The sequence below is a fragment of the Poecilia reticulata genome, chromosome 17, assembly GCF_904066995.2.
Source record: "Poecilia reticulata chromosome 17, P_reticulata-male-v2, whole genome shotgun sequence".
Classification (NCBI taxonomy): domain Eukaryota; kingdom Metazoa; phylum Chordata; class Actinopteri; order Cyprinodontiformes; family Poeciliidae; genus Poecilia; species Poecilia reticulata.
The window spans coordinates 20,869,454-20,894,288 of record NC_088846.1 but is presented as its reverse complement, the minus strand read 5'-3'; the positions used below and the strand labels follow the sequence as shown (position 1 = coordinate 20,894,288).

Sequence of the window (24,835 nt, the reverse complement as noted above, 5' to 3'; positions counted from 1 at the left end):
GTGAGTAAAGTTTATAATAAAATATATGTGTACTTGCAACCTTAGTGATCTTAATTTATCTTTTAAAATATTCCAAAGAAAAATAGAAACAAGGAACATTTTTGTAAATTATGATTTGAGATTCCTTCACATTTTTTTTATCTTTGTTACTTTGCAATGAAAAAAACAGTTCTTATATTTTTCAAATCAAAGCACACATCAAATTTCTTTAGGTTAATACAGCTTCTGGCAAGCAATAAACCACATATCATTTACCTTGATATTATGTAATAAACAGAAAGTTGATTTATAATACAGGCTGCACAGTGGTGCAGTTGGTAGAGCTGTTGCCTTGCAGCAAGAAGTTTCTGGGTTCAATTCCCAGTCTTTCTGCATGGAGTTTGCATGTTCTCCTTGTGCATGTGTGGGTTTTCTCCGGGTACTCCGGTTTCCTCCCACTGTCCAAAATCATGATTGTCAGGTTAATTGGCCTCTCCAAATTGCCCCTAGGTGTGAGTGAGTGTGTGTGTGCATGGTTGTTTGTCCTGTGTGTCTCTGTGTTGCCCTGCAACAGCCTGGTGACCTGTCCAGGGTGAACCCTGCCTCTCGCACAAAACGTTAGCTGGAGATGGGCACCAGCAGCCCTCCCGACCCCATTAAGGGACAAGGGTGCAAGAAAATGGATGGATGGATTTATAATACAAACTAAATACTCATGTTGTGGGAAGATCAAGTAATTGTGCTTCTTTTCTTGGGCGATGTCTTTACCCAACATTGCTTTATATCCTTGCAGATTTAATTGACAGAGAAGTTTTAGACCATGAAGCCTTTCATTCATCCGATTTTTATTTTTGGATTTCCCAATTTTATTGTACCAGTCTAAAGTTCTTTAATTCTCCACTAGATGTCCTCAGTTGTCCACCTGCTCCTTCTTTTTCTTTTTCTCATCTGCCGAATATTTTTAGGAAAGGAAACAAATATAATCTAATCTGACATACAAAAAACAGGGGAAAACCTAATTATCTTATAATCTTATCAAATATAACTATTGCTGTCAAAAACTCTAATTTTAAAGCCAGATTTACTGTGGCTTTGTTGTAGTACACCTTATGTAATGTGATTTTTTTGGACCTGCAGCTCTTCAACTGTCCACCAGATGTCCTCATCTAACCAACCTGCTCTTCTTTCACATCTGCTGCTTTTTGCAGGACATTTCCATTGAAGGAATTTATTCTAAGACCTGATCCTATATGACAAAAAACTAATGGAAAGAAGACGGAAACGGTATCAACTACTAATCTAATCAAACAGGTCTTTCGCTGACAAGAACGCTGTGATTTCAAAACCAGACTTTTCATTAAATAGGATCAAATATGCAGTTCTTCAATTGTCCACTAGATGTCTTTATTTCATCGCTCTGCATCCACATCCGCTGTTTTAAAGACATTTTTTTTTATTTTAATTAGCTGGTTTGGGCGAGTCTCACTTTTATCCTTGTCTTAAAATTATGTAAACATTAAAACAGAAAAGCCCAAGTTGATGTTTAAAATGCAATAGAGTGATAATAATAGTAAGAAAGAAAAAAAATATATACTCCAAAACTAACGTGTTCCTCACAGAAATGTCAATTTCTTACAAATTACTTGAAGAAGTATTTGTTCAGCTCTTCTCTTTTACGTGGTCCTCTATTTTCTCTTCTCACAAAGTGGCGTAGTAATGCCACATCAACACCCCCCTCTGCGGGCAGAGAAATACTGGAAGTAGAAACTAATCTGGATTTATCCAGATTTCCCTCTCGTAGAAAAACCGGTGGCTGCTGTAATCGGTCCCGCAGCATCTCACCGCCGACCCACACTTTGGTTCAACTATTTATTTAATACATACGAGCTAGTACTCATGACGGTCTTATTAAATGACCATTAATGTTTGGCGTTAACTCGCAGACCTGGATGACTGATCGCTTTCTTGTATCCTGTGCTGCCGTGAAGGGATTTGATAAAGAAACCGGTAAGTGTTTAGTAGATGAAAAAAAAAAAAAAAAAAAAAACTCTGATGCATGCTGCCTTCACAGTATTATCAAAAAGTGCTCAGGACTGACTAGTCTTAATTTGAACAAAATGTCTGAAAGGACTTCTGAGACAAAAAATAATATTTTCTCTACAAATTTCAGTATATTCAGTAGTAATCTAAAGAATAAGTAATTGATGTTTTTTTCTTTTCTTTTGTTAGCATGATTTCCAGCTTCAGTGTGACTTGGAGTGTCTCTGATTTTTGAGTTGCTTAAGGGATGTGACAGTTACAGCCCATATCTTGAATAGATCAACTTGTTGTGGTTCTCCAGATAAAAGTCATTGCAAATTTCCCCCAAACTCTTGAACAAGTTTTCCTACTTTCTCACATCTTGTCTTGTTGCTTCAGCAACAGTTTCTCTCACAACTCACATTTCCTTAAATATGCTGGACAAGTAGCTTCTTTACCTGTGATATTTTCTGGATTCATCATAAGATAGCTATAACATAAAATTACCTTTCTGTATAAAAAAACTTCTTCTGCAAGTCTTCTAGAATATATCTCCATCAACCTGATAAATTTAGAAATTGAACAGAGTTGTTACTCTGCTCAAAGTCCAGTCTCACCTCTTTGGGAGTATCTAACAGTTTTCCTTCCGAGATTATTTAGCTCTAGATGCTTTTCTGTCTCTTTTATTATTTTATTTCAAAAGCCTACAGGCTTAAAACACTCCTTTTACTTGCTTCTCTTTATTTTCTGTAAGCATTCGGTACAAATTTTAGGGAAGTAAATGTGTAGCTCCTCAGAACGTTTTCAGACGTAATTTAGTTGCTTACCACAGCTGGTTTATGGCATTTATAATGATGTGTTACAAAAACTTTCTCATATATTTGACTGCTTATTTATTTTGTGCTGCTGACTGAAATATTGTGTATATCAGATGAAAACAACTAGCTGGAAGGGTTGCTCGGAAAAAGTGAATCTTTAAAAGCAGCGGCTGCTGAAGATGGGTCGGAAACTGGATCTGACGGGCCTTACAGACAACGAGGCGGAGCACGTGCTGCATGTGGTGCAGAGAGATATGAGGCTGCGCAAGAAGGAGGAGGAACGACTCAGGTCAGTCCTCGCCTCACTATCGATTGTATCAGAAGGTGGAGTGGCAAGTTTATGTTTCTGCACTCCTTAGTAGGTTTTCGCTTTTGAACCATCCTGCGATCAATAAAGTTATTCATGGTATTTATGTGATGAGTTTCAGTCCAACGCAACAGATCATGTCAGTGTTATGTTAAACTTAAATATTCTCAGGGTTTTTTTTCTTACATTTTAATTAAATATTTTTAGTTTGTGGTCATGGAGAAAGAAGAGGCTCCTGTAAGTGGGGAGTTTATGCTGCATTCAGTTTGTCTTGAAAGTCAAAACTCGGATCTGGGCCAAAACATAATTTTGCATGGAAAAAACCATCAGCAACATCTAACCATCGTTCTGAGGTTTAATACCTCTAGATCTGCCAATCAGATATTAGCTTATATGGTATTATAATGACACTATTTGCAATATAAGCCAAAATAATTTATAATCTCCATTTTATGAGTTTAAATAGGACAGATTCATGTATTTTGGAGCAAGAAGGCATTTAAAAGTTTTACCACAGAACCTTTTGAGCACTGGCTTGCAGATAAATATTTTATTCCTGATCCTTGTCAATTTTTTATAGAGTTCTTACTGGTTTTTTAAGTGTGGACTTCAAAACGGACTTTGGACGTTCTAATTTTGGTGTTTAATTTGACTTTTTCAACTGAAAAGTATGTGAAAGAAAGTTCACATTCGTTCAAATACCAGTTGTTAATGTTGATTTGTGGTGTCATGAGTCTTTCATCAGCTTTTTCTTTATTACATAAACAACTCAAACATTTTCTTATATTCAGAGAAATGTTAAACTTGCAGCCACTGAATAAAGAGAAACATATTAAACATAAGTTTGAGCTGCAGATCAGTTTGCATTCAAAGGCTTTTAGACTTTGGTGGAGCTTTCCTTTCCTTTCCTTTGCTTTGTCTTTGCTCCATGCTGTGTTCTAAAAGCAGGGACAGGAAGTGAAAGACCTTCCTGTTGTATCCAGAGCCGTTTCCTCAAAGTAACATTTGAGACAAAATACTCACAAAATTCAGCTGTATTTTGTAGGAATTAAATGCCGTTTTTACCGTGGCGGAAAAAAGTTTGTTCTGTGAAACAAAGCACTTTACTTTGACAGTAATACAAACATTCTTGTTACTGTTACCTGCAGTTCATTTTGATAAGACAACATAATGTACATTGCCCAATTAAAAAAGATGGAAAAATGAGATAAGCCTAATGGTTGTTATTTCCGTCACATTTCAACAGCAAAAGGCCTTCAGTGGAAATTTTCCTTTATAGCATTAAAAAAATGATTGTTTGTTTTGGCTCAACAGAAAATATTTGGTCTTTATGCAACACGAACTCCAGTCTCACAACTTAGAAACAATTATACAAAAGATTTAGGTTTCATGCAACTGCAGCAAATGTTTAGCAAAGGCCTTCAGAGTCTGGGTGTTTTATACTGGTAGATTTTATTGCTGATTTTGTGAAGACATGCAGTAAATAAAGCTGTGCTCCTGGTTCTTGTAGATGTTTAACCTCTTCTGTGACGGGAGGTCCAGCACTTTTCAAAAGATTTGGTTCTTCTGGCTCTGCTCCCTTTGCAGTGGCGGTTCTTATAGGACCCAAATGATTCTTCATTGAGTTATCCTGAGACTTTTCTATTTTAGCCCATTTTTGTAGTAATAAATGAGTTTGCTTTTTCTAGCTTTCATAAAATAGCATTCGTAAAATTTCATTTTTATGTTCTTGTGCATTTTCTTTTTTTAAAAATGTTAATAATTTTGAATATCTGAACATAGGGTTTCAGATTTGTTGTTGACATTTCTGTAAAACACACAACACTCTTCTTTGGACTGCTTGGACTAGTTGTCTATGAAATATGTCAGATTTTGATTCCCGATCAAATCAAACTAATGTTAACTGACCTCTTAATGATACATATTATTTACAGAAGTCTCAAACCTGCATTTATTCTCGGACAGACAGTGGTTTCATTACAACCATTTGTTACGTTTTCCCAGTTATTTTTAACATGTTTATTCCAGACTTTTTGCATTGACTTCTTTTGACTGCATTGCATATATGTTATCTTTAAAAACCTCTATTTGCTCTGCTTGCAGCAGGATTTAGATACAGGCAACATGACTGCCACAGGCTGTTCTGAATCCCTTTATACAAATAATTATAATCCTTTCCATGGGTTCAGCTGACAGCTCTTAGTTTAATGTCTGCCATGTCTAACTCTTTGCTTAAATAGCTTTTTTACCATTATAACGCCATACTTGTACAGTTGTATATGACTTATATTTGAGATATTTTGTACCCAAAGACTCCACATGCTTAGACAAAGTCATTATTTGCTGAACTACTGGCAACAAAGTAGTTCAACAGCTAATCTTGTTGTTATTTAACAGCCGTGATCAGACATGCTGATCGTTGAGTTGCTGTTTTAAGAAATTGGCACAAGTTTATTTTATTGTGAAATGTGTTTGTTTGGAAATTATTTGGTTTGTAATTTTGTCACGTTTTTTTACTTTGTAAATTGTAAACAGGAGATCTATTCCTATTTTGCATTCTCACTGAGAAGTTGTGTAATCCTATAGCTTCCTCCTCAGAGTAAAGCTCATTGATAGAAAATAGGTAAACACAGATTTGATGCAACATTGTTTTTGAGTTTTGAGTTATGGAGTGAATACAGTTGCTCCACTCTGCCCCCTGCTGCTTATAAGCGGCAAAGCAGGGGCCTTTTTTCCTTACATTCCTAATATTCCTAACATTTAAAACCATAAAACTCTTGTCCTCAGTAAGCAAATCTATAACATTTTAAAACTCAGACTCACTTTTTCTCTATGTTCACTCATGAAAACAGATTTGATAAATGACTATTATGGATAGTATGTATAATGTCTCTTCTTTCCTACATCCTATACAGTTGATGTTAACGTGTGAAAACAGAGCTTTGCCGCATATTCCGTATATGATTTACCATTGGGATGAGTGACTGTTGCTGCTTTCTGTATTGCGATTTCCTTCATCGCTCCCCGTGCTTGTTGCTTCTCTGTCTCGCTGCAAACATCTCCGTCTTCCTTGCCTGAGTGTGCCTGAGAGCGTGATGTCTGAGGGTTATTTTTATCAAGTATTAGGCTTCAGTAATGGACAGGCTGCTGCGACCGTTCCTGTGAGAGCCAGGCGTCTGAGGAAACCATTAAAATTTTATAGTGTTATGGGGGGTTATAAGTTTATACTACAGGAATTTCTTTCCTTGATCATAAGAGGGTTGCATTGCTTTGTAATGATCCCTGATCATTACAGTAAATGTTGATAAGAATGATAAACACATAACAAAGAACAGAAAATCTCCATTGTAACCATCTTTGTTGCACTTTCACTGTTTCATCTGTTTCCTCTTACGCTCCAGAAAAACATTTATTTTAAAAACAACTTTAGAAGAAATACATTTTTCAAAAATCTTAAAGTTTAACGAGTTTAAATAAAAAAAAGCTAGCTATAATCGACTTGTTGTTTTTTTGTTCTCCCCTCATCTTGTCAGAGTTCATCAGTATTCAGCTGTAATCAACTGTATATGATTCAGTCATGGTCGGTGCTCCCGCTGTTCTAATTTCTTTGACACCCTTCCCTCTGGTGCGACTTGCACCAGTTTGTTGCTGTCTGCAATTATCTCTCATGCTCATCTTGTTAATTATTCCATGAGCTCAAAGTCTCGGTTGGGTACCTTTGCTGCTGTTTGAACATTTTTGTTTAAGATTCCTGCCTCTTTGCTGGAATAAATAACTGTCAAAATCATATACTGAATGCATATGTATTTTTCTTTCACATGTTGTAGTGCACATAGTTTATATACTAAAGTAAATAACATGTTAAATAATTTTAAAGTTAGCGATAGTTGAAGAGTTTCGTCTTTCATTTATTTCAGGGTATCAAAGAAAAGGGGGCTGAATATTTACATGACACACTTTCCATACTTTTATCGGTTAAAAAGAAGAAAAAAATGTGTGTCGATTCCCTTTTATTTCACAGCTCTGTGCTTCTTTTTGTTGTTTTATCCAATAAACACATGAAAGTATTTGTATTTAATACAACAACACTACTTAATTACAGAATATGTGGACATTAATAAAAACATTTTTTAAATATTCCCATTCTGCTGTTTATGTAATTGTGTTGTGAGAGTGAATGCTAAATGTTTGTAGTCTGCCATCTATGAGGCTTTTATACAGAAACAACATTTCATCTTAGCATACTCTTTAAAATTCACTCACAGCTTTTAAAAATATGAGTAGAGCTGGTGGAAAACTCAAATATGTATCCTTATTTTCTTTTTTGTTAGCATGTGACTCACACTAAAAGCTGACTTAATCGTCACTTATGTGAAAAGACAACTCGTACTGTTAAACAGAATAACAGACTGGCATTTATTTGGTCTGTTTCATTTCAGTTGTTCAAAAACCGAGGGTCAATTTGGGGTTAAGTGTATAATCACTCCATTAGCATCTTATCCACCGAAAGAAACTCATCCTGCACTCACACACGCAAACGTCTATGCACCCAACTGTACAGCTTTTTCTCTCTCTCTTTCTGCCTCCATCCATCCTCTCTCTCTACCTCTCCTCCATCCCCTCCTCCCCACAGTGAACTGAAGCAGGAGCTGGACGAGGAGGGCAGTCGCTGCCTCTTGTTGTCGCGGCAAGCTTGCTTCAACCAGCGCTGCTGCATCCGCTGCTGCTCCCCCTTCACCTTCCTGCTCAACCCCAAGCGGCAGTGCCGCGATTGCCGCTACAACGTCTGCAAGGCCTGCCGGGTCTACAGCAAGCGGGACAAAGCCTGGCTCTGCTCCGCCTGCCAAAAGAGCAGGTAAGGTCAGTGTGTGTGTGTGTTACATAAGGAGGTTGAATTAGATATGAGGTCCTGACAGCGATGTCAAAAGTCATCAGGGATGAGTTAAGTCTAAAATGAAGCATGTCAGCAACATTTCCAAAAGGGTTGCATGTGAAAACAAACTGAACGCAAACACAGGGGAAAGTTGTTACCTCATAATCACAAGAATCTACAGACTTTGCCCCTTTTTTTAAATATGGTAATGAAATGTTTAGCAAACAATGTCTGGTGATTGTTCTGTGATTGTTCTGGTAACCTATTGAGAGGCTACCAAAAGGACAGAGTAGCCATAAAATATACTCGGGTAAGAGTCGCACTCTGTCAGTATGTCTTTACTCAGATTTAAACGCAGTAGAAGTATTGGGTAAAAAGGATACTCAAGAATTGAGTAACTGTTTGATAATAACTTCTAATTTAATTTGCAAAAAAATTTGATCAAAAAGACAAGAACATAAAATTGGAAAGGTATTTTAAAGAATAAAACAAAAAAAAATCTGTAAAATGAAATAACATCACTACAAAATAAATTTAGGTAGAATAAACAAACAATTATTTTTGGTAAATCAACACTTTCAGTAAGTTATGCATATGTTACAACAATGCAAAGTATTTCCATTGACGAGATTAACTATTTACTGCATTATCACTTGATGTCCAAAAGGCTGATCAGATAGAGAAAAACATGAGAACAACGAAGCGTGTGTAGCTACATACTTCTCAAATCAAGATTTCTTCACTTTGTTTGCATATATGCGGATTGATTGTCCTTTTTTTGGATAAAAAGCCTGATAAAGAAAAGTATATGACCTGCAGCTGTTGAGCATTAAATTGTTGTTTGTCTTTAAGGTTGCTGAAGACGCAGTCACTCGAATGGTTCTACACAAATGTGAAGAAACGCTTTAAAAGGTTTGGCAGTGCGAAAGTGTTGAAGACCCTCTACAGGAAACACCTGGCCGAGCACAGCGCTCTTTCAGAGCTTACTGGTAAGTTTATTCACTGAATGGAAACCCATTCACATATTTTCTGCAGGTTCTAAACTATTTATAAGCTTTACTCTCAGGAGAAGGAGACCATGTATTGTCGTCTATGGGAGCTTACATTGCCTTTAATTTGCTTTATATACAGTTTAAAAAAAGTAGAAACTAGGATTAAAATATTTGCTTTCAGCTCGTTTAGCTCCTGCAGATCATTTTGCTTATAATCTGACTTAAAAATGGTCTGAATATAAGCATGAGTCCAAATTAAAGCACATTAACAATCACAGATGACACAAAATGGAATGAACTTTTTTCATATCCTCCAAATGTTACAAAATACAATTTCTGTTACAAGTTTCAGCTATATTTGGCTTTTACTGAATGTCAGTAATTTCATTTATTTAATTTCATCTCTAAATTTTTTTTTTACATTTCTCTGATTTATTTCTGATGCAGCGCCATCTACAGGCTGCTTGAAGAACTACAAGTCAAGTCTTGAGTTTTGTTTGCAGCTTGCAAACAAGAATTATGTACCAGTGGCATCAACCTCAATCCAAACCAGAAAGGAGGGTTCATTAAAAGCTAACTGGCTTAGATAATCACACTAACAAAAGAGTATAATAAGAAATAAAAATATGTGCGGTGGCTGCAACTTATCCAAAAATTATGTTAAAAATGTATTTTAAAAGATTTAACAAAATTGGACACATTTCAGTTTGATCTGCCCTATATTTCATTAACTAAATTAATGCTATTTCTAATAAACAAATACAATTATGTAGTGTTTAATTGCTACAGTTAGTGATCTGTGGGGTTTATTTCTTTACTGCAATATTTGCACCATACCACAGAGAAAGTAGTGCTCAGTAACTGGTGACAACATAGAGCAACAGGGACATTAACAAATGTTTCAAAAATAATGATGAGAGCGGAACTGAGCATTTTGTAAACTCAAAAATCTGATTTATTTTTCAGTCAGTGAATGCACCACTCTCAATCACCAGGTTACAGCAACAATTTCCATTGTTGACTTTGCGTGTGAGGGAAGAAGACGCAGTGTTTCAGTAACTAAGGTGTGTAAGATTAGGTTAAAGAAAGAAAACATTCTGACTTTGGAAATGTTGACAGTCTTTAAATACCAAATTTAGGTTAAGGATCTGGTGATTAGACGGTAATTACTGTTTTAGTAATCGTTATTCTCTTCTGATTTGTGCATCTCAGCAGAATGGAGTAACTTATTTGGGTTACAGATAAAATACAAATAAAATCTTGAAATGGACCTTAAAGAAATATCTAATTGTATTCAATTTAAACCAGGCTGAAAGTGATCAAATTTACGCAGCATATTTCAAACAATCAGGAACTGAATATTAGATGTTGAAAAGCTGAGTGAGTGAAGAGTCATGAAACATATTTCTTCATGAAAATGTAAAGGTCATTTAAATGTTATGTAGGAGCCGTTGGGAAAAAAAATAAAAGGAAATAAAAAATGTGACTTTCCAATTACTTCTTCTTTATTTGCTTCCAATGCATACAGATTTTTTTTCTTTTCCTCACCTTTTAATGCCATCTAAAAAAGCATTATCTTTTTACTTGCTGGGTGTTTTTGCCTACTTTGTCCCATCAGTGACGGTGATGAAAAGGGGCTTTGGTTTCTTATGTAATGAAACAAATTCAGAAAACCTCCGGGGAAATGTTTTCAGTCAAAGCCAGCCATGGCTGATTGAGGAGCTTCGCAGGAGGCAGCCATGCTGAAAAGAAATGTATTATACTGTACACTGTTTCCTCTAACAGCATCTGTTCCAGCATGTACATCTAGCCAGGGCCAAAGCCGTAGCACATCTCGGCTCCATTAGGCCCCCGGTCTCTGATCTGATTGTATTGGCAGAGGAATTTAGAGCATTATGTGTGTTTTTGTGGAGGAGAGGTCACTGGCAGCACATGATGCAGAGCTGTGGATCCTGTGGGAGGATGACCGATGTGGGCTGACATCACGCCACCCCTCCTCTGCCGTTTGCAGCTCATGCTCTGTAACACGCGGGGTCATGCATTTTCATTTGTTTATTACTGACCTGTGCTGAAAACAGTTTCCTCCCCTGTAAAATCCGAGCGGCATATTATGACTCAGAAAGACGTCGATCGCTGCTCCCGGTGCGTTGCATAAGAACAATCGGAGCCGGGTGAACGGCATCAGCAGTGGTCAAGTTGACATTCAGAAACTGAGCAATCCTGAGTCTTGTGTAACATCTGTAACAATGACATGCTTCTCCTGAAAACTAAACTCACTGAATCGGGGCTGCCTACAGACATCTCCCTCTGAAAGCTAAAGCGAAGCTGCCTCGCACATACAGCATGCACTGTAAGAAAATGCTACTTACATTTCTCTACATGTAGTACTACTTTATTGACATTTTATCAGTACTATGGATTTAATTTGACTTAAGTTAGACAGCATGTTCCCACAAAATAAAATCATGTATCATTTACATGTTTCAAAGGAAATGTAACTTTTAGGAAACTTTATATTTTTCAAAAACAATAGTCCAACGATAAGCTTTCCCAGTACACATACATTTAATTTATTAGAGAGATTATGTTACTGCAATAAAATATACATTTAGTTTAAGCCTTTATAATAAATCTTCACAATATATTTGGCTGGCATATTAAAAACAGAACCTGAAAAAAATTAGACCTTTGTTGCATAAACTGGTTTCGGGGTTGCAGTCACTTTCAGCTGCTGCTTTGCTCATAAATCTGCTCTATCTCTGTTTACTGGAATCAAATGAGGTCAGAATCTTTAAATTACACAACTTAATAAACAAAAACCTGCTTGCACAACTAAAATACAAACAAATCCTTCGTTTTACTTGATTCCACAGAAGAGAGATTATGAAGCAGGAACTGTGGCTAAGATCTTGTAATTTTCGTAAAACATTCAAACTTAACATTACTTTGTTGGATTTGGCATTTTAAAATGATTGGCAGGGACTCTGTCCGCCACACTGTACTTTCAGACAGGAGTCTGCAGCAGACAGCCCAATCTTCCTGTAATACCTCACACGAGGCCCGTCTAATGCACTTATGTCACCACAAACGGTTGCATTGTTGCAGGAATATTTGCATGACGTGAAAAAGAGCTCAGAAAAGGAAATACGAAACTGTGAATTAACTCTGCTATCAAATAATTCTCTACTACGCCCATTTACAGTTCAGTTCCAGAGGTTTTTCTTATTATATTTGTTGTTTTGTTTTTTAAAGTTTGTGTAAACATAAGAAACTTGCCTGTAATTTTAAAGTAAAACATTAAAGTAGAGAAGCCAAGGCACCTAAATGTTTTTTTTTTACCTCACTTTGTCACATTACAACTCCAAACATCATATTTTATTGAGATTGCATGTCATAGTGGTAATATAATTACATGTTTTAATTTTTTTTGTTGCTATTTTTCACTTTCTAACATGAACATTGATTGGCTTTTCGTTTGGGGTTTGTTTTTCCCAGCTTTATTGAAACATGAGACATGTTTACCCGTTTCTCTTTTCCAGCTGAATCAGATTGGGTGAACAGTAACCCAGAACATCAGTTTTCATGTCTTGCCAACAATTTTGGAACTGGTTTGTTCAGGGTGATGCATTTAGCTTCCAAACACACTGTGAGTTTGTGTGGATATGAGTTAAATTTTGGTCTCATCTGACCGAGGAGTGTTTTCCACAGGACTCCTTCTGACTTTGCTTCAATAGTGACTTTCTTCTTACATTAAAATTGTCCATAGCATAAAATCTCAAATAAAATACAATGGGGTTTGTGGTTGTTATGTGGCAAAATGTGAAAATGCAATGAACAAATCACACAGTCAGTGATAAAGAATGTAACCTGGGATACACACGTTCAGACACATGTGGACAAACATGTTATTATAACCGGTGATGTGTCATGCTATCTGAATGACATGAATGAAAACCAGGATTTATCCATTTTTATGTCCTTAATCCTTAATCTTATTTAAAGGTTTAGTGTGATGTGGTTTCAGGTTAAATCCCTGCCTGCAGTCCGTATGATGTCTGTCTTTTCACACACTTGACTGTCAGCATCTGTGTGTGTCTGCAGACGGCAGCGCCTGCGATGAGAGCATCTGCAATGAGGGCAGTGTCTGCGGGAGCGACTCAACTTTCTACAGGCAAACTGAAGGTGCCAAAATAATTTGATAAATCTCGACTCATGCTTGTTGGTAGCATAGGGCTGATTTTAGAAATAATTGGTTAAAGTTAGGCAGTTGATTTATTTTACAGAAAACGGCATGTTGGACAAGACAAAAGGCATTTCTATCATGTTTATCATGTTCTAATGAGAAAGAAGATGGACTTAAAAGTTTCTATTTGACTCGACGAGAAAGTCTCATGTATCAAGATTTTCTTTAATAGCAACAGAAAAATCAGAATGATGACATAGACTGATGTTTGATTAGCTTTCTTTCCACTTTCAGTTGTTCAATATGTTACAGTTGGTGTCAAAAATCAGAAGATTAGCTTTTATAGTTATCAGCAGTTTGTATAAATCAGTACAATCAGAATAACTAACTTTGTTAGTTAAGGTAGACTTCACCTTACACAGTAAGGAGTACAAGTTTGAACAATTACACATTTAATTAAGAAATGTTATATCAGCTGTTTAGTCTAACAGTATATAACCGAGTTATGTTTCTTTTGTTACGGCGTGGTTGTGGGGGTATTACTTAAGAGCTTCAAGTTTTGGAAAGGTTTTCTTTTTTATTACAGCAAAGAAATAACAGGAATGAAATGGTTCTGATGCTCTGTCTTAGAATCTGAGCAGCATCACAAACAGATGCGTTGCTCCGTATATTCTTCTGCTTTGTCCTCACTTTCCCCCACTCTGCCAGTTCACTGCACTAACAGAAGGAGTGCCTGCAAACATAAATGAAAGGTTGTTGTTGCCTCGATGGCCAGGCCTCTGTTTTCACAGCCGTAGGAATGAGGAAATGAATATGAAGTTGACATGCACTGGACACGCTTTACATATGTGTAACGGTTCTTCTATTTACTCTATTGAGGATATCAAAGCTGTTGACGGCTTTTGTTTCATTCATGTTTGAAGGATCACGCTTCTGTGTTTGTGTTCAGAGCACAGCCTGGCAGAGACGCTCAGTGTGGCCCTGCGGGTTGCAGAGGAGGCCATAGACGAAGCCATTTCTACGGCTGAGTTTGACACCTCGACTCAGGTTGTTCACATGTCCTCCTAAATTATCTGCTTTAGGATAGAATCTTAAAAACAGTCCTAAATATTTGATGTAAATACGTTAAATATTTTAGGACCATTTTTTACGACTTCTGTGTTTTCAAAAATATCACTGTGTAGCAATGCATGCACATTAGTGTCATCAGTGGTCTTTCCATTGTGTCATAATCTAATCTGACATTGTATCTGCTTGCTGTTGGAGTCGGTTTGGATCAGATTAACTGAAACAATCAGGATTTAGACTCTGCTACATGGCAGTCTGAAACTAAAGTACCAACAGTATGAGAATTTGTGCCAAAAGAGTTGCTTTTACTTAATTTTAGAAGACTACTCTTAACAAGGCATCCGAAATGACACAGTACCTTTCAAAAGTATCCATCCTCTGTAAAAGCTTTCAGATTTGATCAGAATTCAAACAAAAATTGTGACGTGTGTTTTTTTTTGGGATATTATGTGATAACAACAGTCAAAGAAAGTTTAGTGCAGTTTTTGAACTCATGTGTAAGACTAACCAGTCTACAACTCACTCTGGTCATTGTAGAATGTTTTGAAAATATTTCAATATTTAATCTTCTTATAAATACTTATTGTATTACATTGTTCAGACTATCTCTAGGTTTAATCGTTAAGTGCGTCTCTTGTTAAGCGCCCCTCATCTAATCTGTGCTGGAATCCCAAAGCTTCTGAGTTCAGCACAGAAAATATGTGCAGCGTATAAATTTGGGGAAGTAACCAGCTTGTTTTATGCTAATGTTGGGCTCTAAAGCTTTCTTTATGACGTCTGTGTTTTCTCAGGAGAGCCAGAATGAAGCACTTTATTTACGGGAACACAGAGGAGAGCTCGTCGAGGAACTGGCCCAAACCATTGTGCAAAAAGTAAAGGCAGCTTTATCACATCTACAAAAGTTTATTTATCCTCTGTCTCGTACGCTTATGAAAACTTAAATAAGAAGCAGTACAGAAAGGTTAAATTTTTACCCCATTAACAAGATGAAAATGCACAACTCGTTTGCTGTTCCGTCTGCCGTCAGAGCTGTTCGCTAACTGCTAATCTTGTTTTCGTTGTGTGTAAGATCATTAGCAGGAAAAATGCTTTGGCTGAGATGAGGGCAGAATATGCCCATGGCTGGGTTTCTGAACACAACACTGACCCTCATCATCGTCATTCTGCCTGCGATCAGCCCTCTGGATCTCTGACACAACAAGCAAATCTCTGGGTAAAGAACTTGTGTTGTGGAAATTAATCTAACACTATTTCTAAACCGGTTATTGTTAGTTATCTTAAGGGCCTGAAATGCAGGATGTGCATAGCAGTTATCGGTACCCTAAACAGATGCAAAAAATAATAAGGTTTTTATTATTTTCTAACTAACCCGAACTCTTTTCTCACTCTTTTCTAACTAACCAGATTAAAAAGACCCTTAAAAAAATAATAACCGTTAAACAGGTATAAACAGGTATTGAAAATAATTTTCATTAAGCTTTACTCTAAGTCGAGTATTTTTATTTGTTGCAAGGAGAAGAATCATCATAATTAACAGAAGTAAAGGATGGAGAGCATCTGTCTTTGTGTAAATAATACATACATTATGTGCTTTACTTAGTAAATTGAGTTACTGAAATAAACAATAATCTAATTTATTGAATATGATTTTAGTGTTTAAGTCACAAATATCAAAATGGACATATCTGGGTTTCTGATTATCCATATATTTTAGGTGGCTGGGTGTCGGTTTACTAACTAAAAGAAAAACAAAATGTATATTTTTCTACAATTAGCCCTTGTAGGATTGTTAACTCACACTGACCTCTGCTGGTGAAATAAGCTCCTCTAAATTAACAAGTTACAACAAAAGAGAAAGACAAATACACAGAATTGTGTTTTTCGGTGTCGTCGATCTCTTCTCAGAGATCACATTCAGCCTTCACACTGCTGGATAACAACCAACCAGCTCTGAAACCAGACGTCCCCAAGGCCTTGAAGAAAGACGGCGGTGCGTCGGCCATGACAGCATGGAAGAGTGTGGATCGCCTTGACAACTCAGGTAAGAGGCGACTTACACAAGCAAACAGCTTTGAAATGTGGCAACGGTTCTTCTATTTACTCTATTGAGGATATCAAACTTTTAAAAGATTAAAAATAATATCGTAATGTTTAATGTATATTCTTAAAGGGTCCATCCATCCATCCATCCATCCATCCATCCATCCATCCATCCATCTATCCATCCATCCATCCATCCATCCATCCATCCATCCATCCATCCATCCATCCATCCATCCATCCATCCATCCATCCATCCATCCATCCATCCATCCATCCATCCATCCATCCATCCATCCATCCATCCATCCATCCATCCTCAAACTTTTTACTCTGTAGATATATCAGTCATGAACTGTTAACTTTAACTATGCATTGTTTTGTAAAAACAAAAACATTATTTGCACCTAAAAATTTGCAAAGATTTCCCGACAGAAGAATATTTACATATTTAAAGCCTGAGATTGGCTGAAACATCTTCTTCTTGATTTGAGTCTGAATTAGTTTGGCATCTTGACATGAATAATGTGCAGGAACCCTGCTTGGTGGATGTGTCTCTATTTGTCTTGCTTGTCTGAATGGAAATGTATGTCTTCAGTGCTAAAGAGCCCGGATGGGAACTGGATCGCCCTGCAGACCACCCAGCTGTCCCGGCCTGGCCTCCTCGCTAAGAGGAAGAGTCTGGTCTACAGTGCCTTGGAGCGGGAGTCCGGAGTGATCTCTGCCTATGAAGGCCTGGGCTCTGACAGTGAAAGCAAATCAGAGCCAGGCAGCAGTCGGGGTGCTGCTCTGCAGGAGATCCACAAAAAGATGATGATCTGCGACTCCGCCCAGCTTGATTCTGGTGACAACATCGTGACTCCAACAGGCCACCAGGGGAACAAAGACGATCCGTTTTCAGACTCTGAGGGGAACTTGAAGCACAGTAAGCCTTTGATAGCCCTCCTAAAGCGGAAGATGCCTGCAGAGTTCAGGAAACCTTCATCCCGGAGAACCAGCATCATCGATGTAGACTTTAACCTTAAAGGAGCAGAGAGGGAGAAGGATGAGCTCAAGGTGTCCGACGAGCAGGAGGAGGGAAAAATCAGGAAATCACGGAAAAAGAGGAGGAGTAAAAAAGAGCCAGCAGCGTTTTCTCCACCATCGGTAAGAAGGAAAAGAGACTCAATGCTAACCAAATGAGACGACTAATCACTTAAGCTCACCACTTAATCTTAAGTGGTCATTCTGCAGAATGACCACTTAAGATTATTTAGTTTAACTTATCTCATCAAAAACAACAATAAAAAGTCACATATCTTGAGATTACACAAGAGATAAGAATTATTAAAATATGTTGGAGTGTTGTATTTTCTCTGTTAAATAAATGGGGAAACCACAATCTGCAGCGACAAACTTAAAAAGACTTAAAGGCAAGATCAGAACTTTCTAGGATCATGCATTCCTAGATCACACCTCCTTGTATTTACTGGAATTTAATGTCATCCACCAACACAAAGTATATGTGCTTTTACAAAAATAAAACAAAAAAAAAAACAGGAAATGTATGGCTTACATTTGTGTTAGTCCCCCTTTACTTTGATTCTCCTAAATAAAGTCCAGTGCAGCCAATCATCTTTTAATGTCATGCAATTATGAAAGGTTTGTTAGAGACCATTAGTGAACAAACAGCATCATGAGAACCAAGGAACACAGCAGACAGATCAGATAAAGTCATGGAGAAGCTTAAAGCACTTAGTCGGTTTCTCTACTTTGTGTTGATCTAACATTAAAATTCCAGTCAAATCTGTAGAAGTTTGTGGCTGTAACATAACAAAATCTACTGTTGTTAAACTTTTGAACTTTGCACATTTTCAGGATTTAAACAACAAGGAGCCATTTTATTCTCAACCCTCTGATGCTGTAACTCCCCACACCTCTGCAGCCACAACCCCTGAACCCTTTGACCCCAGCAGTGATGCCGTCAATCAGACAGTCGACGACTTCACTTCAAAACTGCATCCATGCCCAGGCACAGTCTATGAATTTTGCCCCCGAGAAGAAGAACGAGATGAAGAGAAATATGAAAATAATGATGGACAGCAGGGAGAAAGGAGACAAAGAAGTGGGTCTGAGACGGACGTTAACCTGGATGAAGGAGAAAGAACAGGTGAAGAGAAAGAAAGAGATGATGGGTTGCAACACAGATTACGTGGTCTTGTTTCCCAAGCCAGCCTTACGTACTTGTCCTCGTCTGAAGTTGAGTCAGACGGAGCGGGACAAAGCGAGGAGGAATGGGACATGGATGCAGACAAGGGGGATAAAGAGCAGATGCAGATAGAGAGACTAACCTACAGGCTCTGTCGGCTGGAAAAACAAGTCAGAGCAACTCAGTTCTCATCCACTGAGGACGAGCTGGACAGAATGGGCCTCGAAATGGAGCATGAGCTTGGAAAAGATGAAGAGCTGGCTGTTAGATTATGCAGATTAGCTGGCGAAGTCAACGCCAGCCAGTACTCATCCACCGAGGACGAGCTGGATAAGGCGGGAAGAGGAGAGGACGGCGAGGACGGGGCAGATGAGAAGGAGCTGTGGAGCGTGCAGCCAGAAAGAACTCGGCTGCGGGATTTGGCCAGTTTAGTCAGCGCCTCCCAGTTTTCATCTACCGAGGATGAGCTGGACAGACTGGGAGATAATGAAGGAAAACAGGAGCAGGAGGAAAACGGGGGCAGCAGGGACATGAGGGAGCTTTGGGAGGGAGAGGAATCAATTGGAGACATAGACATGGAGATGTTTAATATGACAGATGAATCTGAAGAAAGGGAGCAAGAGAGGGGTGAGAGAGGAAAGTGTCAGAGAAAGGTTGAAGATGACGCAACCGGCGTACAGAAAGACAAGCGAGGAGCAGAGGAAGGAACAGTGGGAATGAGGCAACTATATGACAAATACATGGAACTCTTTAAAGAGCCGGCTGAAAGGAAAGAGATCAATTTGAAAACAGAAATGAAGACGGAGATGCTGCAGGAAGCAAAAGCTGAGGAAGAGAAAGAGCCACCTTCAAAGGGCACAGATGAAAAGGTTGAACAAGAGTTTCTAAAAGGAAGCCAAGAGAGTGAGCGAAAGTTCGAAACAGACTCAAAGAGTGACGAAGACGAAGCAGAATTTGACAGAATAATCAGCAGCATGCTGATGATGACTCTGGAGGACATGCAGGGAGAAATGATGGACAAAGCCGGACAAACCGAACACAGAAAACCGGAGAGGGACGACATCGGGGGAGAGACCGGAGTGAGCGAGAGGAAGGATGCCACAGAGGAAACACACGAGAGGTCAGAGTCAGTGATAACAACACGTGTTAGTGAGGAAACGGACGAGGAGATATCTGATAAAAAACAGAAAGGAAACAGTACAGGTAGAGATGGAAATATTCATGAAGAAAACTGTAGGGATACGACGACCATCACAGAACTCCAAATAAGTGAAACCAAACTGATGAGTCCAAAGAGTAAAGAGAAAAGTGAGAACCAGGACGGACGAAGAAGGAACACAGCCGAGTCGGAAGCAGCAGAGATGCACAGAGATAACACAAACTGTGAGCAGAAAGACGGAGACGGACGAGTCGAGGAAGAGCAGAAAACTGAAAACATGGAGCAGTGCAGCTCCTGCACTCATCTAGGGGAGTTCCTCTCACCGGAGGAGATCCAGAGCGTGAGTACAAGAGCTGTTTCAAGCAGGCTTAACAAATAAAATAATACATTTTAGGATGCAGAATTTTTGGCAATTATCGTCTTTGTTCATAAAGGTTTTAATGTCAGATGCAGGCTCAGGATAAAATTAATTAATGAGTTGAATGTCTTGATTTTTTCTATTTTCCTTTATTGAGGAAAAATATTTCATTAACTTCCACTTGATATGTTTAATAAAATAGCTTTAATTTCCTTTGCAGCGTGCTGAATTGCGTCTCACCATCTAATCCATCCGATTTTGAACTGATGACTGAGTTACTCTTGCAGCTGTTCCTCTGCTTTGAAATAAGCCAAAAATTATTTTACAGTAATTTGAATGACGCTCAGCAGAGGTTTTATTTGCTCACTGATAACCTCACACTTTCTTTTCAATTCAGCTAACTTCTTTCTCTTCTTCCCTCTTTTTGTTCTGTCTTATCATCACTGTGCTTTATCTTAACTGTAGGATAGTGACATGGAGCTTTACAAAACTGTAGAGCTAATGTCATCTGTGCTGGAGCAGGTGAGAGTTGTTTGAATATAACTCAAACCCGTAGGATATTAAAATCTGAACGTATTATGAAACTAGAATATTCACTTTCCTCTCAAATATGTATTTCTTATTTTCAATGAAAACATTTTAGCTTGTTGTAACTTGAAGCTTTTTATTCCGCCTTGCCACCGTCTTGCACAAATCAAGGTTTATTTATTGTAATAGGTTCAAAATTTTAGTTTGTGTTTTTGTTGCAAATCAATACAGATTTGACCTTCTTACTACAGATTCATTTCCGACTCCCCGAAAACTAGCATGATGAATGCATTCGAGAGAAGTAATGTTGCACTAATCAGAATTAGCATTTTAATTACTTACAACTTTTGATGCAACTTTAATCTTTCAATGCCAATTTTGGACAATTGTAAACTGGCAGTTTACAATTGCCAGTTGTAAACTGGCTTCTTGCTGTGAGCATCCGCTGTATTATAAAGAGGGAAAGAGGGAAACTGACATTACACCATGCAGGAGAGAAATAATAAAAAAATGATGACTGAGTTATTAATATTTTATTCTGGCTATAGCCTTTTAATTCAGAAATTAGCCGTGATCTTTACTAAGATAGGGATATCTGAGAGAATTCACTATGAACGTGGACAAAGTATTGATATGTGCTATGATTAATAGAATACTGTTTTGATTTAGGTGGCATTCTACATCTCAGTGATTTCTTAGGCTTTTAGTTTTAACTATTAATTATTTGGTGCAACCCTGGAAAAAATGGAAAAAAAAAAATCTGTTGAGTATTTTATTCAGTTGTTAAATTCAGACCATTCCTCCTACATTTATGAGTTAAAATAACCTGTCTTGGTTTTGGTTCCCTAGCGATACTCTGCAGCATCTTTACGCAGCATCACCACAGAAGTGCTGAAGGTGCTGAATGCGACCGAGGAGCTGCTCCATGGAGTGGAGGGACAAGACAAAACCAGAGTCTCTACAATCTCACTGCCCCCAAACTCAGACCCCAAGAAGCTGGACCAACAGTTCTGGAAACTAGAGGAAAATGTAAAGTCCAGCTCATGGTTTTACCACATGTCATATTTTTATACTTCCCTCTTCTACAGCAGTCGGCAGCGTAATCTGGTAGTCACAAATATTGATTCAACTCACCAGTTTGAGCTAAAATGAATTATTGTGGTGAATCGGGAGCTTAAATATTTGTTTATTTAAGGCCAACAATAAAAATATAAATTGGGCAAAAATGTCAGATACTATCCACTAAAATAATAATTTAGGAGAAAATAAAATGATTTACCTGCTTTATCTTTCTTCATTACTAACCAAGTGAAAACTATGAAGTCAAACCTTCGAATGTTTTGGTAAATTAAAATATAATAATAATAATAATTACACTGAGTTGAAAGAAAAGTGATGCATCTAAAAATGATAATCACATTATAAATATGAGATTATTCAAAATATAGAACCTACTGTGAACATGTACAGTGAGGTTTTCATAGGATTCAAAAATAAAAATGTACCTCCCTGAGAGAAAAATACAGCAAAATAGTTTTTTTAATTTGTTGTACAGTTCTTTGAATTAAGTCTGAATGAAGCTCAAAACTGAAAAGTGATGTGTACTAAATATAAAATATGTGAACTAAATATAAAATATTTGTCTTTATCCATAATTACTTGAAGAACATTTTGTCAAATCAATGAAACAGTAAAGTTGTAAGGCGTTTGAGTAATTTTTAAAACATAAAAATCATAAGCTGGGATTTCTGTGGCCTGGTTCTGGTGCAGGTCTACGTGGCAGCTGGTTCTGTGTTCAGCCTGGAGGCAGAGCTGAGCGACCTGGAGGAGTGCGCCAGGGAAATCTGCAGCTCCACATCCGACCTGGAGCTGTCTTTCCTGGAGGAGCAGGTGGCAGCAGCCGCCGCCAAGGTTCAGCAGTCCGAGCTGCAGGTGAGCTTCACAAAAAGAAAGGGAGGAATGCTTGGCATGCATCCTACAGCCATGTAGATTCTGGGACATTTATGCAAATATACATTTTAAAGTGACTCAACGCATCTACATCAGCAAGTCATTTTTCTTGTTTATGATTTAGACATCCGACATTTCCGCGAGAATCGCTGCTCTGAAGAGTGCCGGCCTCAATGTGGACACCCAGAGTCGCTTCACGAAGACCAGGACGGCCACAGAAAAGGTTCTTCTTGTCTGGACACAGAACAGTGCAAATACCAGAGGCGGGCGCTAAAACAGTTTTATGCTCATGTACGTTGTTGCAGTCTGTTACTCTGGACTCTTCAAGACATCTGAGAAGAAGACTACCTGCTCCACCAGTGAAAGGTAACTTTGTATTTGCATTAATCTTAGTGAATTCATCACATTGTAATTTACATTATTTCAGTTCACTGATAATGTAGGTAGTCTTAACCAAAATGAATAATTAGGTGGTGAGCATTGAGTGAGAAATACCACTTAAACTTTTAGGATTACAGGAAAAATTCACTATTCACTAAATTTACTACAATAATGTGACATAATGTCTACGTTCAGACTCGTATGTTTTTAAGCTTCAGAGCATTGTTGGTGTGCAGAAACTACGGCAACAACTGTACAAACTCTGTGAGCTAAATAAAACCGTGGCTCGCTTTTGCAATTCGTAAATGTATTTTTTTTTAAAGTTTCGCAAGTGTTAAAATATGTCCAGTCTTTGTCATTCATCGATTTAATTTAACTTAACTTAACTGTAACACAAGTAAAATAGTAAAAAAAAAAAAAAAAATCATTTTAAATATTGTTTTGGTTCTGGATTTGGGTGTCATTAAAAATATCTGCACAAAATATAGAATGTAATCGAATCACTTTATTTTATTTGCAGGAAAAAACAGTGCTATGGTGTTTTTGGTACTTGTGCGTCATTTAAACATGAAGCCCAAGTTTTTGCTGTTTGACTGAAATTAGAGACAAACTGGTGTCTCATCGTTCCTCTGAATTCAGATGGTTTTGTCTCTTCCTCTTTTTAGAAGACAAGGAAGCCTAAAGCATCCGGTCTCTGCAGGACTTCTTTGACAGCAGTGCCTTCACCCCATCAGACAACAGACCAGTCTGACCAGCTGCCTTAAACTACGCACACTTCAAGCAATGTGGAACACTAATATGGACACATGTTCTGTCTTTACATCAAGCTTTGTACATTAAATTGTCTGACAATTTAAGATTTACACAGATGTAAATCAATGTATTGGTGATTTTGTTTGGAGCAGTGTGTGCACAAGCAGAAAGCAGCCATCGTTGCATAAAAGTCAGATGCATGAGCCCATAGCACAAGCTGATTAAACAATGACTAATGAAACTGGCCAATCAGAAGACAGATTGCTTTGTCAGCTATTAATTAGATGGCAGGAAAAGTGTTGGAGTGACCCAGGCTGTCTTCAGCTAATTGGAGCACAGAGTGCTGCCCCTCCCTTACCTGTTGCTGCACACTGATGTTTGTTTTTCCCATGTTCACAAAAAAATAACAGTTCTGCTGTGATTAAATATTTCCTGTCACAACAATCTTAGATATTTTGAGTGCAGAAAGTGAGTTCCGCCCATATTGTTTTTGTAAAAAAACCCACTATTTTTTAACAAAAGCTGGCTGTGAAATGATTTAAAATGAAAGAAATCACATTTTCAGAACGTCAATTTCCAAAACCACACAAAAAAAAGCCTTGAAAAATCGCACACGCGGTCAGTGCAACCCCGCCAGACTGCGCACAGAGTCTAAATGACTTCATCTATTAAGACAGAGACGGTTACACATTTTGGGCAAAAAATGATGGCCATCAGCAAAAATAGAGTAAATTATTGATGTTTATATTTCATACGTACACAGCAGATAAAATAATTGCAGGTCACCGATCAAATATTTTGAGAAATCTATATACACCAACCTATCTGATTAAAGGAAGAGCACAAAGACAATCAAGAAAATAAGTGCACGGATATGTAAAATATATTTGTTTCAGCACCATAAAAAGTTTATTTTAAATCTCACAGATATCCTTTTATGACGCTTAATATACATAATGTGAAATCAATAAAGGCTAACCGTAGAAGCAGCTTCTAAACAAAACTCTAATACTCAAGAAATAAACAATATGTAAATGGTTATAAATTACACAAACATAAAAGCAAGTGTAGTGTGTTATACAACCTGTAAAACTCTTACATTTTAAATTAAAACAATTATGTGTAATCTTTGAGTATTATTCCCCTGTTGTGTATGTTTTGTACAGCGTTGTAATCAGTAAATGTTTTCTGTCTTTTAAGCTCAAAATAGTAATAAAATTGAAAAGCTGCACCCACCTG

General features: G+C 37.6%; 1 protein-coding gene across 3 annotated transcripts; it reads left to right on the top strand.

The window, feature by feature from the left end:
• The first annotated feature begins 1,726 nt into the window (after positions 1 to 1,726).
• On the top strand, positions 1,727 to 24,831 carry myripa (myosin VIIA and Rab interacting protein a). 3 transcript variants are annotated; one of them, XM_081597882.1, is made up of 17 exons: positions 1,727 to 1,986; positions 2,930 to 3,105; positions 7,757 to 7,978; positions 8,849 to 8,985; positions 13,090 to 13,170; positions 14,121 to 14,218; positions 15,031 to 15,111; positions 15,309 to 15,452; positions 16,145 to 16,280; positions 16,878 to 17,425; positions 18,137 to 19,966; positions 20,450 to 20,506; positions 21,362 to 21,541; positions 22,283 to 22,444; positions 22,587 to 22,685; positions 22,768 to 22,828; positions 23,512 to 24,831. In XM_081597882.1, the coding sequence occupies exons 2-17, from the start codon at positions 2,996 to 2,998 to the stop codon at positions 23,523 to 23,525; spliced, it is 3,960 nt and encodes a 1,319-aa protein (XP_081454008.1). In that variant the 5' UTR covers positions 1,727 to 1,986; positions 2,930 to 2,995; the 3' UTR covers positions 23,526 to 24,831. The 3 variants fall into 3 exon arrangements, with proteins under 3 accessions (XP_081454008.1, XP_081454007.1, XP_081454009.1); XM_081597881.1 differs by having other exon boundaries at positions 23,509 to 24,831; XM_081597883.1 differs by lacking the exon at positions 20,450 to 20,506 and having other exon boundaries at positions 1,728 to 1,986; positions 23,509 to 24,831.
• The last annotated feature ends 4 nt before the right edge of the window (positions 24,832 to 24,835 follow it).

What these genes read in the sequence shown, in the direction of transcription:
- myripa (XM_081597881.1), top strand. Translation starts at nt 2,996, where the DNA reads ATGGGTCGGAAACTGGATCTGACGGGCCTTACAGACAACGAGGCGGAG. An exon ending in TCCGCCTGCCAAAAGAGCAG is followed by an intron (nt 7,979 to 8,848) that starts GTAAGGTCAGTG and finishes TTTGTCTTTAAG; the next exon opens with GTTGCTGAAGACGCAGTCAC. An exon ending in CACAACAAGCAAATCTCTGG is followed by an intron (nt 15,453 to 16,144) that starts GTAAAGAACTTG and finishes ATCTCTTCTCAG; the next exon opens with AGATCACATTCAGCCTTCAC.